Source organism: Podarcis muralis, chromosome 8 (assembly GCF_964188315.1).
Source record: "Podarcis muralis chromosome 8, rPodMur119.hap1.1, whole genome shotgun sequence".
Lineage (NCBI taxonomy): Eukaryota > Metazoa > Chordata > Lepidosauria > Squamata > Lacertidae > Podarcis > Podarcis muralis.
In genome coordinates this window covers 80,235,381-80,250,859 of record NC_135662.1, presented here as the reverse complement: position 1 = coordinate 80,250,859, position 15,479 = coordinate 80,235,381, and the positions used below count along the sequence as shown (strand labels likewise).

The 15,479-nt window shown below is 44.0% G+C and overlaps 1 protein-coding gene across 1 annotated transcript in view; it reads right to left on the bottom strand.

The window, feature by feature from the left end:
* Positions 1-14,832, bottom strand: part of GALNT12 (polypeptide N-acetylgalactosaminyltransferase 12) — a 36,464-nt gene extending 21,632 nt beyond the window's left edge. Inside the window, exons 1-4 of the mRNA XM_028737977.2 lie at positions 14,302-14,832; positions 9,577-9,746; positions 7,126-7,315; positions 1,448-1,633 (exon numbers count right to left, since the gene is read on the bottom strand). Of these exons, the coding sequence (XP_028593810.2) occupies positions 1,448-1,633; positions 7,126-7,315; positions 9,577-9,746; positions 14,302-14,699 (944 nt within the window). The 5' untranslated portion in view covers positions 14,700-14,832. The remainder of the gene's footprint in view (positions 1-1,447; positions 1,634-7,125; positions 7,316-9,576; positions 9,747-14,301) is intronic.
* Positions 14,833-15,479: the final 647 nt, after the last annotated feature.

Genomic DNA, 15,479 nt, shown 5'->3' with positions numbered 1-15,479 from the left:
TCATATGTTAACGTCACACCTGGGCTCATGGTTTGATTCACTCCACACAAGGAATGAGTCTGGGTTTGGATGTAACATGAAGCCAAACCATAGCACAACCCTGAGTAGCATGGCACAGCCAGTACCAGGGGAGGAGCACAATGGCTGCAATCATCACTCTGGAAACTCACACGCTTGTTTGTTCGCACAAAGCCACTGTTTGGCTTGCTATTATGTGTAAACTGGGTCACCACAACGCTTGGAGATGCAGGTACTCCAAAATCCTAGTTTGACACTTGTTGACAATTTCATTCGGGAATTGGGCCATCAGATAGGAACAAAACTTCCATTGCACAGTGGCTCTAATTTTCAAGTACAAAGAAGAATTACCGTACGTTATTCTTAACTATCTCCTGAAATCTTGACATTCCAGCTTGTTCTCCGCTAGTAACCAATACATCTTAACCTATTGTTTCAGTGTAAAATTAATCCCATGGAGATAGGTCAAGACTAAACTTATTTCATATTAGCTCTAACATTTCTGAATTTGCACTAGGAATAGCTATCTTCAGTGCATTATTAATACTCTTAATACTTTGGGTTAGAAATGAACACTGCCTTCCAAAAAACTAACATGTACATAATTCTCTTTAATTGTTGGTGTCTGGAGGAAAGTAGAATGCAACTACCTTAACTGTAAAGGGGAAAGCGGAGTTTAAATCCTGTACAAATTACCAGCACATAGAAGTAAGATTTTGCATTACAGTGGAACCTTGGTTTGCAACCGTTTTGGATTACAACCACATCAAACCCAGAAGTGTGTGTTCCTTTCTTTGGATTACAACCCTTTTTTTTGGATTACAACCCTTCTTCTTTTTGGGGGGGGGGGGGCCATTGGTGAAAGCATGCCTTGGGTTACAACCTGTTTTGGTTTACAACCAGACCTCCGGAACGGATTATGATTGTAAACCAAGGTACCACTATACTATTTCTGAATGAGTTTGTTCAACCCTGTTAAAGGGTAATTTGGAAAGAACATTTTAGTATTCAGTGAAGATGACTGTGAAAAACCCATTCCAGATATGCCATAATGCATTTGTAACCAATATTCCGTTTGCCATGGCCTTGTGAACTGAACAGCGGTTGATCTTCTCTTTGTGGCCGATTGATGTGTAACACACGCACATACACAAACATATATGTACTGGCTTCTCACCTCCACTACCACTGGTTAATCTCTCTGTGTTCTGAGAACTGTACAGTATAAAACTATGTTTACAAATGAGGAAAGAGGAAGATTTACATATGTGATTTTAAAAGCAGAATTTATATGACAACCTACACATTTATATTATGTGTTATAGATAGAACATTCAGAATCCTTGTTGAGAAGCAAATTTCAGTTTAGTCAGCCCAATGGGTTTAGCAGTTTAAAATATATTTCAAAGAAAGTAGAAATCAGTCTGACCTGATGACATCAACCTCGGATCTCCTCTGTTTTTGTTCCCTCTCAGGTACTACATGCCAGGTGAAGACCAGTCTCCAGTCAAACCCACCAATCTGTGGCTCCCCAGGATTTCCCAGATATTCAAAAGTGTTCCAGTCAATCACATCGATCACAGGGCAGACAACAGCTGATGGCTCTTCTTTAATTCTAAGTAAGTTAATAAAGAAATAATATTTGCATGATGTTCACAGAAGCAAGAAATATCAAACAACATTACGGAAGCACACTAGAGTACGTATGTTTATAAGTTAAATGATTTATTATTTTCCATTGTGCGGCAGGAAGCTTTTATAACTTTTTAAAATAAAAAATAAGTAAACATAAGCTAGCTCAATTTCCCTGAAACCTCTCGAATCCATCCCCTTCCTGTACTTATTTTGCCTTCTGGTCCAACTTCTGTTTGATGGATGAATGTAAACAGGTGTGTAAAACAGTTGAGAACATACAGCCTACTGGTGGCATGAGGATTTATGGAAGGGAGTGAAGGAATATTAAGGATTTTTGTCTAAAAAGACAAAGCAGGAGTGTTTGTCCTTTATCTTCCTCACCCCATCCTCTTTATTCTTTTGCCCAGCTGCTCTAAGAATTAACACCAAAGCACAACTAAGCATTTTCTGCCCCTACCTATTGCTTGCAGAGTTCCCTCATAGCATCTCAAGCAAAAGAGAACATTCACCAAGAAGAGAAAAAGGCCCACCTGCCATTTGTCTTCTGACATCCATGGTTCACTCTGAAGTTCCAACATTAACCATCATTCCTAAACTACTGCAAGTATCTTGAAACCTACTGAAGGATTTTGCTCCACAATCCGAGAACCTGGCTTTAGTCTAAAGCAATGTGACTGCCTCAATACCAGGAAGTATATATTTGGGGAAGGGATGTAGCTGAAGTGGAAGGGCATACCTCAGAGGAAGCATGCCTGCTTTGCTTGCAAAAAGGTCTCGCATTCAATCCTCAGCCTCTCTAGGTAGGGCTGGGAATGTCCCTTGCCTGAAACTCTGAACAGTTGCTGCCAGTCTCTGTAGACAATACAAAGCTAGATGGAGCAATAGTTGCACTCAGTGTAAGGCAGCTTCCTAAATAAGTCACATAAGCTTAATCAATTCAGCAGCCAGCTTGAATAATTAGGGAACTATCCATTAGTTTAGACCAGGCATCCGCAAACTCGGCCCTCCAGATGTTTTGGGACTACAATTCCCATCATCCCTGACCACTGGTCCTGCTAGCTAGGGATGATGGGAGTTGTAGTCCCAAAACATCTGGAGGGCAGAGTTTGGGGGTGCCTGGTTTAGACAAAGTATGCAGTAACTGCAGATGAGGCTCGACAACTGACGTTTAACAACTGTACTCTGTGATAGGGAAAATTAGCACAAGTATTCTAATTAACAGCTAGAGACTTTTTAGAGTTTAGTCACCACCAGAGAGCTTGAGAATAACCTCTTTTTGTCCCTTTCCTCCCCATTAACAACATCCCATGAGAAATGAGAAAACCATCCATGGTGGTTTTAGAGACAAAAATGGTTTCACTCTGTGCCAAACCATACCAGGTTCAGTTGAACAGAACAAATCTGCATCATAATGTTCATATATTTACTTTGCCAATGTAAAGTTGTTATACAGTGGTACCTCAGGTTACATACGCTTCAGGTTACATACGCTTCAGGTTACAGACTCCACTAACCCAGAAATAGTACCTCTGGTTAAGAACTTTGCTTCAGGATGAGAACAGAAATCGCGCAGTGGCAGCGCGGTGGCAGCAGGAGGCCCCAGTAGCTAAAGTGGTGCTTCAGGTTAAGAACAGTTTCAGGTTAAGTACGGACCTCCGGAACGAATTAAGTACTTAACCCGAGGTACCACTGTATTCATAGTCAGGATTTTTCCTCTTTGTAGTTGAGGTAATATTTAGCAACTTAAACATACAAACAACAAAAAAGAGGGGGGGAAGCTTATCTAACTGCTTCACAGCGTCTTTTTACAAAGTCTTTTGGTAATCTTCTTCAATGAAAGTGATGGTAGCATAAGGAAAAAAGGCATGGCAAAACAGATACAAAGGCAAAGCTGAAGCACAACAGAACCACCACACACACACAGAGCACAAGCAAACTCATTTTACTCACTCTCCATTCCAAGGAGCTTCAAGAGTTCAGTGACCAGTCTTTCCTGACTGGGTCTGTCAGTGAGATGGCCACAATCCAGGCAGATAGGCAAAGTGTAGGCTGGTTGCCAGACAGCCAAAGAAGAGAAAAGAGATGAAGTCAGAGAAGACAAGGAAAGGAGAGCAAGAGAAACTTAATAGCAGGAGTGAGTTAAAAGGTAAAGGTACCCCTGCCCGTATGGGCCAGTCTTGACAGACTCTAGGGTTGTGCGCCCATCTCACTCAAGAGGCCGGGGGCCAGCGCTGTCCGCAGACACTTCCGGGTCACGTGGCCAGCGTGACATTGCTGCTCTGGCGAGCCAGAGCCGCACACAGAAACGCCGTTTACCTTCCCGCTAGTAAGCGGTCCCTATTTATCTACTTGCACCCGGAGGTGCTTTCGAACTGCTAGGTTGGCAGGCGCTGGGACCGAGCAACGGGAGCGCACCCCGCCGCGGGGATTCGAACCGCCGACCTTTCGATCGGCAAGCCCTAGGCGCTGAGGCTTTTACCCACAGCGCCACCCGCGTCCCTTACAGGAGTGGGTTACTTACAGATATTAAAGCCAAGCAGTCAAAAGATGAAAACCTGCACCAACACATGATCTACAATGTGTTAGCTCTCCCTTTACCCCTACCCTACTGGCCATCTGAAAGCAACAACCATGATGAGCTGTAGTGTGCACTGTGATGCCATAAGCTGGGGAGAGAGTTGGCACAATTATTTCAATTTATACAATGTCAATGCACCCGGCTATGTCCCTGTTCCCCATTTCTAATTTTTAATTGCCCCTTGAGTCATATCAGGTCATTTGCAAGAGAAAACGGCATGTCCTGAACTCCTGCAATAGTGCAGTCAATTCGTTTATAAGCAAGGTTTGCAAGGGTGGAAGAGCAGCAGCTTGAGGACAGGATAGTAAAAGCTATGACTGGGCCAAAATATATAATAGTATAGTTAATATTATGCAGGAATACCCTATGGCAGCAGTTTGCACCGCTGCTGGTAAGTTATGGAGGCTGCTGCAGCTGAGACCACATGAGGCACCAGTTCATAACAATCTTTTAAAGTGAGATCAGGAAACATGTGAATCATTGCTAGGACTACATACAGTGTATATACAATAAACAGACTGCAGTAAAATTTGAGGGAAATTATTCATTTTCGGTCTAAATCTTGCCCCACACTGCCATCTGGTGGATTAACCACACTGTTAAAATTGATAAGCATGCCTTTTGTTACTTCAAAAGAACTGAAGAAATGTGGCAATATAGGCCTCTATAACCTAATTGTTCAAATTATTAAATAAAGTCATAAGTTTACCCTTCAAAATGTTTCCCGTTAAATATTAATTACATTCCAAGCATTATTACATGTTGTTTTTCACATCTTCATATTGTTTTTGGTGTTTAGGCAAGTGTTCTGCCTAAAATTCCACTTCCCCGAATTATTTTTAGAGGTCTCGTTTTTTATTCTTTCATTCACAATGCAGAACCACAACTTCTGACAGCGGGGTTTGTGCTCATTTGTGGGTTTCCTTGCATTTTGGTGTTAAGAATAATCTTAGTCTTATACCACAAGTATGCTTTTAATGTATGTGGGAGAGGGGTTGCCAGTAAGTTATTATGGCTTAATGCTTGATGGTATTCAGTGCTTGTATAATGCATTTAAAAAGGTAAAGGGACCCCTGACCATTAGGTCCAGTCATGGCCAACTCTGGGTTGTGGCGCTCATCTCGCTTTATTGGCCGAGGGAGCGGAACCGGCGTACAGCTTCCGGGTCATGTGGCCAGCATGACTAAGCCGCTTCCGGCGAACCAGAGCAGCACACAGAAATGCTGTTTACCTTCCCGCCAGAGCGGTGCCTATTTATCTACTTGCACTTTGATGTGCTTTTGAACTGCTAGGTTGGCAGGAGCTGGGACCGAGCAACGGGAGCTCACCCCGTCGTGGGGATTCGAACCGCTGACCTTCTGATTGGCAAGTCCTAGGCCCTGTGGTTTAACCCACAGCGCCATCCGCGTAATGCATTTATGACACCGCAAAATACATAAGGGGCCAGTTTGCATGTATCACTAAGCAAAACTGTGACTAAGAGAGCATGTGTCTGCTCTGCTCCTCCTCTGGTCTTGCTGCTGCTGCACTGCCCAGAACTAAGCATTGTTTTGCTGAGTGTTACATCAAAACCTGGACTCATGGTTTGTCTTGCTCCAGACAAACTACAAGTTGTAGCCAAAGTTCACTTAATGCTTGCCACTCATGGTCTGGCTGTGGAAGACACCACATAGAAGCAGAGTGGAAAATGAGTGAACTGGCCGTGATTTTTTGCTGTGAGCACTTGCATGTTTGCTTTTTCATGCTTCGCCACGTTTTGGCTTGCTGTTATGTGCAAATTGGGCCACGTGTATTTTGTGTTGGCTGTCAGAAACACATTACACAACACAGTGTACCATCAAGCATTTTCTTTCCTCACTATTCTCATTGCTTTATACCCTAGAAAAATCCCACAACAACATCTCCATCTTGCAAGAATGTGAAAGTAACTCACATCATCATCAGTCAGTCAGTCTCAGCGGCACCATCTCAATATAAGCAAAATGTATTTTGAAAAAAGGAGGGCATACCAATAAACAACTTTTTCATCTACAAACGTAAACCCTATCAATTTAAAGCCAGCCCAGACTCACTCCCGCTACAAAAACTGAGATTGCTGAGGAGGCCAGAAACCATCCTGGCTGATTCTTACTGCAGACCCAGGTCATCCACAGTCCTGCTATTGGAGTGCTGGCAGCAACAGCAGCAGGTATGTTCTATGTTTAAGATAATATTTTGTTCTTTTGCTAATTATGATGTTTTAAATGTATATATTTGACTTTCTTTAGTAATGTTTTCTTTTGAAGTTTTTAAGATAATATTTTAGTTTTCTGTTAATTATGTTGCTTTGAAATTATACTTTATATTTTACTTTATTCTGTAATAGTTTATTCTGAATTGTTTTATTTGATGTTTTAACCTAGGTTGTAAACCACTTTGAGATTTTTTTCTTAAAAATATAAAGTGGTGTAGAAATGAAAGGAAAAATAATAATAATGAATCCAAGGGATTTAGAGCTTATATTTTTTAAACAGATGTCCTTCCTTGATACATGGCAATTTCTTCTGAACTGTGGGGGATTTTCAAAAGCAGTTTATATTATGGCAATCTATGGTTGAAATATATATTAATCCCATTGGGCAGGCATAAAGCAGCTACATGAATCTTAGTAAAGTACTGGAGGTTTACACATTATTTACGTTGGTTCTAACCAACACATATTTGTTGAAATTAGAATGTCTTAAATCATTTTTAAAGTACTATTTGGATTCATCTAAAATAGCAGGTAGAAGAACAGAAAATATAGAATGTGAGGCAAATACTCTGGCTCTGGTTGCTACTGCTGAGAAACAAAATGAAAATCAAATGCCACTCACTTTTTTAATGCATACAGAAAGTATTTGACTGAACATTACCTTTCTAATAATGGTTCAAGCCATTCTTCATGGCACTCACAGTGGCAATCAAGAAAGGTTAGCACATCCCCTTTTGCTATAGAAGCTCCCAGCAGTCTTGCTCGAACCAATCCTTCTCTCTTGTTTGCCCGGATAAGCCGTACCTTGCGCAAGTTAGCCACATAGTTTTCCAAAGCCTCCTTTAAGTGCTCTGTAAAAAAGAGATGAATGAACTGCTGTCGTACAAAGCAACTGCTAGCAAAACGGCTTTTCATCAAAACATATCCAGCAATTCAGTGTTGAAATCCATTTTCAGTTCACCAAAAAGTGAGCTATGATGAACCTCCCTTGGGAGGGTGTTCCAGATTTGTGATGCCACAACCAAAAATATCTACCTTGCATGTTCATTTGCCACACCTCTGAAAGCAGAGCAGCGCAGCGTCCAAGATGCTGACCTAAACATACGGTATTCCAACTTAATGTCAATCAGGGTTTCTGAACGGCCTCATTAAAGACGGCCTGTACTCATTAAAACCTGCCTGGTTTTTGAGATCATCATTGGAAGTCTGGCTCTGGGTGTTCCCACCTTCTAAGATTGTGTGGGTGGTCATCCAAGATTGGGTTTTCTTGATGCAAGTACCTTAGTTAATCAACCCACTCTGCTTATCTGCTCATCTGGCATTAAATTTGAGGACTTTGAAGTCCTCTTTTCACTGAGATGGCCCACCCATGAGGCAATGTGAGGCAACAGAAGATCTGGCCTCCAAGGAATGTATCGCCCACTACTGCTGCTAAAGTGGCAGCGATGGCTGCAGTGTGCTCCATAGAGACTGCATCTGCCACCTCCTTTGCGCCCCCACCAATGCCACATCTACAGCCAGCTCTTGATGAAAATGAGGCGCTGTCAGTCTCCTCCCAACCTTGTTCTCAATGTAGATCTTCCTTCCTCCCCTTGTTCCCAATTTAGATCTTCATTCACCCCTTCTTCCCTGGCTGGGGGAGGTGGCGCCATTTTGTAGTTCGCCTCAGGTGTCAAAATGTATTGGGCAGGCCCTGCCTTTTCATGGTAATTTACAGGTTTAAAGATCTGTATTGGTCTTAAAAGGTTTTTCAATATTCTATTACCTTTGAAGACTGCTATTACATTTACTATTTTATTGTTTCAATTACAGTGGCACCTTGGGTTAAGAACTTAATTCGTTCTGGAGGCCTGTTCTTAACCTGAAACTGTTCTTAACCTGAAGCACCACTTTAGCTAATGGGGCCTGCTGCTGCTGATGCTGCACTTCCGCTGCACGATTTCTGTTCTCATCCTGAAGCAAAGTTCTTAACCCGAGGTAATATTTCTGGGTTAGCGGAGTCTGTAACCTGAAGCGTATGTAACCCGAGGTACCACTGTATTTTATTGTTATAGATTTAAAATACGTTGTAATCCACATTGGGGGATTAAAATGGAAAATCAAGATAAAATAGTTTACTACATATACAAAACACTTCAGTTGTTTTTCAGATATGGTCCTCAAAATGGTTCTGAACTATTGTGTGCCTCCCTTTCAGTGTCTCTGTTATCACCCATATGCTTACATCTCTCTTTGTGATCTCCTCATACAGGACATGGAAGATAACATTATGTTATTAATCTTTTTAAGAGGAGGAATGACTATCTGTGTACCTCGGGTTAAGAACTTTGCTTCAGGATGAGAACAGAAATCCTGCTCCGATGGCACAGAGGCAGCAGAAGGCCCCATTAGCTAAAGTGGTGCTTCACGTTAAGAACAGTTTCAGGTTAAGAGCGGACCTCCGGAACGAATTAAGTATGTAACCTGAGGTACTACTGTATTTGATACACTTGATACCAAGGAGCTCAGAGCAGCATTTTCGCCTCAAACCCACTCTGTTGAGTAAGCTGGGATGAGAGGTAAGTAATTTAGCCAAGCATCACACAAGCCATTTTTAAAATGAGTACAGCTGCCGCTTGAACCAGCGTGACTGAACTGCAGCTTGCCTACCTATGTGCATCAGGCCCTGCCTGCTAGGTTTCCCTCGGCCTAGCTTTTTATTCTTGGGGATCCCAACCTGTGCAATATTCCGTCGCTTGGTAAACCATTCCCAAAAATTATTAGTCAAGTCTCCACATCGCGTGGTGGCTCGCATGTCCGTCAAGATTTTAAGAGAGGTGGGAAATAAACAACATTGTGGTATACTGACGAGATACTCACACTACGATTACTGAGAAGTAATTTTCAGGCGTATAGAGCAAACATTACAATACAGCCACTGACAACACATCTCTATGCAAGCCAGTTTCAGTCTATGTTTTTCCTTGGAAATACTTCCTGCCAAGTTGCACTCTTACACCAATTATATCCTAAAAGGGCTACACTTGCCTCCAGATGTAGTAGCTACTAAATGCCCTACTCATTTCACAGAAAACCCTGTGCCAACAGGGGGCTTTGTGGAGACACTGCTTACCTTTATCACTGTAATCGTCTACAAGGATGACTTCTTCCAGAAGGATGTCAGGAGAAGTCTCAAGAACACTATGAACTGTTCTGAGAAGCGTTGACCAAGCCTCATTATAAAAAGCTATTATGACAGAAGTCTTTGGAAGGTTATAATAATCATACTTCTTTTCTCTGCATCTGTAAGAAAAGCATACATTTTAATTGAAAAATCAGATACATAATTAAGCAATACTCTGCCCAACAATTTATGCAGAAGTGAGGTGAATACACAAATACGTATCGTAAGTGTGCAGAGTAGGACCTGCAGCAAGGAAGTAATTTCTCCTAGATTTTCATCTTGCAGTTTCAAAGAGCGTATCAACTCCATTAGGAATAACATCCAGTTTGTGATACGCTCCGTACTACATTAACTATATTAAGGAATTCAATGCTACTTCCAAGCACACATTAGAATGTATATCCAAGTGTCAATACCACCTATTCATGATGTATTATTTGCAAATACCATCCCACTCCCAATTCTGCTGCTAGTAATTGCATGTAAATATCTTTTCTAAAACATCAATTAGAGTTGGATCAGTGAGAGCTTATTTTTAATATCTGCAGAGTTTAACCATATAGGTTTATTATTATTAAATGTTAAGCATATTTTCACAGAATGCAGTAACTGTTCAGATTCACACGTGTTTTTCATTTGAGCTTCATTCTCTTTTATTCAAGCAGTTCAAATATCAGCTTTGAAAATCTGTGATATTCAATTAACTATACCAATGAATAGATTAAAACCTTACAACGAATTACTGAGGCAATTGTCACCCACTCTTCTATCTCCCTCGTTTACCAAACTGGGAGAATGCCAGGCACAGGGACTTACCTACAGAGCCAAAGGCAATTAAAGTAAAAGTCATTATGTTGCCACCATGTCAAGATCTTGACCTGAAGTATCCCAACATGGTGACCTCCAGGTGTTGTTGGACTCCAACTTCCATCAACCCCAGACAGCATGCCAATGGGAAGGAATGATAGGTGTTGTAGTCCAGCAACATCGGGAGGCCATCCAGTTGGCTACCCAGATCTACTGCCTGTCTTCATTCTGCTATGAAGAAACTACCTGATTGAGGTTCTGTAGGACATTAGACATGAATGCTTCAGAAGACTTCCCTTCCTTGCCCCACCAAGGTGAATCACAGCCAGCTCATATAAAATTCACTTGCTCAATTTTCTGGTTTCTAGGAAATATATTTCATCAGATCATTCACTTACACCTCTCTCCTACCCAAAGGTGTTCCCATTTTGCTCACCAATGCTCCTGCTGCTCCCTTCAAGGGCCAAATCAAATGATTGTTTTTGCGGTGAAAATTTCATCATGCTGATAACTTTCTCAAGTTCCCTAACACAGTAAAATTGCATGATACTCAAACCAATTTCTGAGAAGTTATTAGTAGCTAATAGTCAGGTGTATAACCAGAAACTGAGCTTCACCTGTGTGGTGGAAATATATACACCATTCAGTTACGCTACACTCACAGACATTGCAACGTCAGCAATTTACAATCTCTCTAGTCCAGGAAGTAAAGTGTAGTATTATTTTTTTCTTCTTATGAGCAATCTTGTTAGAATCTTTTGTAAATAAAAGACTTCAGTTTCCTCTAACAAGCAGAAATGAACATGATAAGGCAGCTATTGGCAATGTCTATGTGTACTGTACAGGGCACTTTATTGTACAGGTTGAGGAGGCAAAAATGAAAGGGTTATGAACAGCTAGCATACAGATTGGCACTACATCCGGCTTAAGTCAGTTGAGGGTGCCTCGCTTGGAAAACTTCCAGGAAGAAAATATTGTCAAAGGCTACCACTGTGCCTGATTGAGAACAGGCAGCAATAAAAAGAAAGCAACTATCTGTGTGATCTTAAGCATGGGACTGCAGCCACAGTGACAAGTTTGGTTAACTATACATGTAGGACTGGGTTCAAAGAAAGTGCTCAACTGAATAATGATCATGGCCAAAATATCTTAACATGATATCAAACTTCCAAAAATGGTGCAATATAGCTGTGTGTACTCACATATTTTTGGATAATTATTGGGGAAGCAGCAGGATGATGGTGAGAGATGGGACTCCCTGAGAAAATATGGGAAACGGGTTGGGCAGCAGCAGAACTGGAAGCAGCAATGATTTTGAGAGGCTACAAACATTCTCACCAACTTACAAACATCTTCATTTGGGACACAATTTTCAAGTGGAGATGCTCTCAAAGAGGTGACCCTTTACATTAAAGCTAACTTGGCACAGGTCCCATTCACTGCTTCTGGTGTGGAGTTTGCTGGTTGCATTAACTTCCAGCCACAGGTACCACATACCATGACATTTGTACATAGGTAGGCATTATGTATTGAATTATCCAATTAATTAAGGATTGGGTTTTCATATGCATTCTAGCTTATGGCTACCAGATTTTTTTCAATGAATCCGGGGACACTTTTGTTTTGTTTTGTTGAAGCTGAGTAGCAACAGGGAGTCAGTAGTGGGGATGGTGCCCTGGGCAAAAGACCCTGGGCTCAAGCACACATGCATATTGTATAAAGGTACAAAGCCCTTCTTTCGCACCCTATGAAACATAAATGTGCAGAGTTTTTAAAAACTGGGCAAAGGCGCGCCATGCGCCCGTGACTCCTGAGCCTCCCCCAATCTCCTCCCTCTTCCCCCTTTGTTTTGACTGATTGGGGGAGGCTTGGGAGTCGTGGGTGGGCGGCCATTGCCCGGTTTTTTAAAAAACTGTGCACTTATGTTTCACAGGGTGCAAAAAAAGGGCTTTGCACCTTGCCCGGCAGATAAACCGAGCGCGTTGAGCCCCTCATGGGCAATGGCCGCCCGCCCGCGACTCCTGAGCCTCCCTCAATCTGTCAAAACAAAGGGGGAAGGGGGCAGGAGATCTGTACCACCAGACGTCCCGTTCTCCTTTGGCAGTGGCGGCGGCAGCGAGCAGCTCCTGAAGCCAGCCAAAGCCAACTGCGCTACCAGGCTGGCTCCGGGCTTCTGAGGCTGCCGCTGCCACATTTCTCGGGGACAGATTTGCAAATCTGGGGACATTCCAGGGATGGAATTTGTCCAGGGACAGATTTGCAAATCCGGGGACTGTCCCCAGGAACCGGGGGTGTCTGGTAACCCTATTCTAGCTATTTATGCCACAAGTGACTTGTTTTTATATGTATGAAAACACAGGCTCTAAAAGTATGGGACAAACCCTTCCAGGGCACCTAGGATGAGGCAGTGCACTGTTCCAGGAAGTGAACAGGTGAATCTAGATGGATTAAATACCCACAGACAGAAGTCTTTCAATGAACCAACCTTGTATCTGGTGGGTGACAGCTTCCCCACTGCACCATGATCCCATTCTGACTTGAACAGGCACTGAAAGAAAGGCCACAGGTTCCCCCCCCCCTCCAAATGTTGTTTCCCTGTTTTCGGAGGAGATCATAATTGCCTGCTCTGTTCCTCTTCTGACATAGTATTTACAGTAACACGCCAATATTTGCACACAACTGTATGGAAAGATTGCCATATGTTCACCTGTAAGGCAGGGGACGAGTTGCAGTAGGCAGGCCAAGTTTAAGGAGGGGAGATTTTAAAATGTGGGAGAAAAACTCAAGCACGATGCACTGTTACGACTGGAGAGTATAGCTGGGCCCCTATGAATCTGCTACCGAAAGCAAACCTTCTCTCCTAGGCACTCATGTACACTATACCGTACAATCTTGTTTTGCAAACACTTCCCCAGACAGGCAGTAGCTCATATCCACTCTGAATGGGTTTTACTCAGTGCTTCTTTCTTTTTAATAGGAAAAAATGTGAAGTTGTTACAGTAAGTGCTGCACTTTTAACATTACAGTGGTACCTCAGGTTAAGAACTTAATTTGTTCTGGAGGTCCGTTCTTAACCTGAAACTGTTCTTAACCTGAAGCACCACTTTAGCTAATGGGGCCTCCCGCTGCCACCGCACAATTTCTGTTCTCATCCTGAAGCAAAGTTCTTAACCTGAGGTACTATTTCTGGGTAGCGGAGTCTGTAACCTGAAGCGTCTGTAACCCGAGGTACCACTGTATGGGTAAAATGGGGAACGGGGGGGGGGGGGAATTAATAACTTACTTTAAAAATAATTGCAAACTGTTAAAATCGTTAGTTGGATTGTAATAACAATTGAAGTCTAATGGTGAAATTTGGATACAATGGAGATGCAAAAGATTTGGATGATTAACAAGAGGACCCACAAAGGGGAGGTGGGGGAAGTCCAGGAGATCCTTTGGGGTCTTGTTTTTATGGTGCATGTTGGAAATCTGTTTGTTAAATTTTAATTTTAAAACAAAATAGATAAATAATTTAAATGCTGGTACTGAGTACCCTTGAGTACCCCCAGGGGAAAGAGCACTGGTTTAAATCTTGTCTGGAGCTCACCTCCCCCCCCCACACACACACACCTGTGCTCTAAGTAAGGTGGCCATTTCAGGTACCTGAGGAAGCAGACTCTCCAGTGCAATCACGGGATGGTAAAGTTAGGTGGGGCCCCTGAGGGTCATCTATCCCAACCCCGGGCAACGCAGAAATCTCAACTAGATCATATACTGACAGACGACCATCCAGGCTTTCCCCTGCCCCCCCCCCCCCCGCCTCGACTCCCCTGTTTCCTTCGGGCACTGCCCGTCCCTTCGCCGCCCTCCCTCCGCCTCACTCACTGGGGGTGGCGGCGCTCCGGCAGGCGGCGGTGCAGCGAGATGCGGTCGCTGAGGTAGATGTTGATCTGGTGTCTCCGGATGCTCTCCTCCTGGAGCCGCTGCTCGGCGGCGCTCAGCTCCAGGCGCACGGGCCGGCCCAGCTCGCCCAGCTCCGCTTCCCTGCCCAGCGGAGGCTTGTCGTACACGGGCCTGCGCAGGAGCCGCCGGGCGAGCTCGGCAGGCTGCTGCTGCGAGGGGAGCGCGGCTCCGCCGGCCTCGCCCAGCTCCGAGTCCGGCAGGCCGCGTTGCCACAGCAACAGCCAGCCCAGCGCCCCCGTCGCCGCCACCAGCAGGGCCGCCGCCGCCAAAGCCAGAGGCCCTCCCGCTCGGGACACCCGCGACCGCCGGACCCGCCGCATCTCTGCAGCGCCGCCGCCGCTGGCCTCGCTTGAGGAGCGCGGGGCGGGACCCGAGGAGGAAGGGCCGCCCCGCCGCCGCCGCCGCCGGGCCCGGAGCGAGGAAGCGGCCTTCTTTGCAGGATGAGGCGGCGCTGAGGGAAGGAGCAGCCGAGGTGCCTCAGAGGCCGCCCGGCTCCTGGCCTCGGAAGTTTGACAGCTCGCCACAGAAAAACCAAACACAAAACACGCAACCAAGCAAGAGAAACGAACCAGACTTTATTCGCCTGTTCGTTTATTTAGTTTTTATACCGCCCTTCATCTCAGGGCAGTCTGCGACAAAAATAATAATAAGACATAATAAAAACCTCAACCAAAAACTCCGCACCCCACCCCTCCCACATTTTAAAAGCCAGATTGTCAGTAGGCCTGGTTGAAGAGAAAGGTTTTTTCGACAGGTGACTAAAGGCTTGCAATAAAGGCCTCAGGCTACATTCCCCAGGGAAAGCATTGCACAAGCAGGGAGCCACTGCAGAAAAGCTCCTGCTGCCCTTTGCACCTCTGTCAAAGATGAGGCAACGGAGGGCTGTGGAATGATAATTTTGGGGGGTAGTGGGGGATGCATGCGGATAGTTTTCAGCACAACCCAGAAAAGAGAAGTGAAACCCCACTATTTTCAACAGGGCCTGTTTCCTGACCAAGTGTGTTTGCAATCCTATGTGCCCCTTGTTAAGTTGTGGGTGAACATATCAGATGACACAGCAATTCTTCAAACAGCTCTTGTTTATTCACAGGTCAGAACAG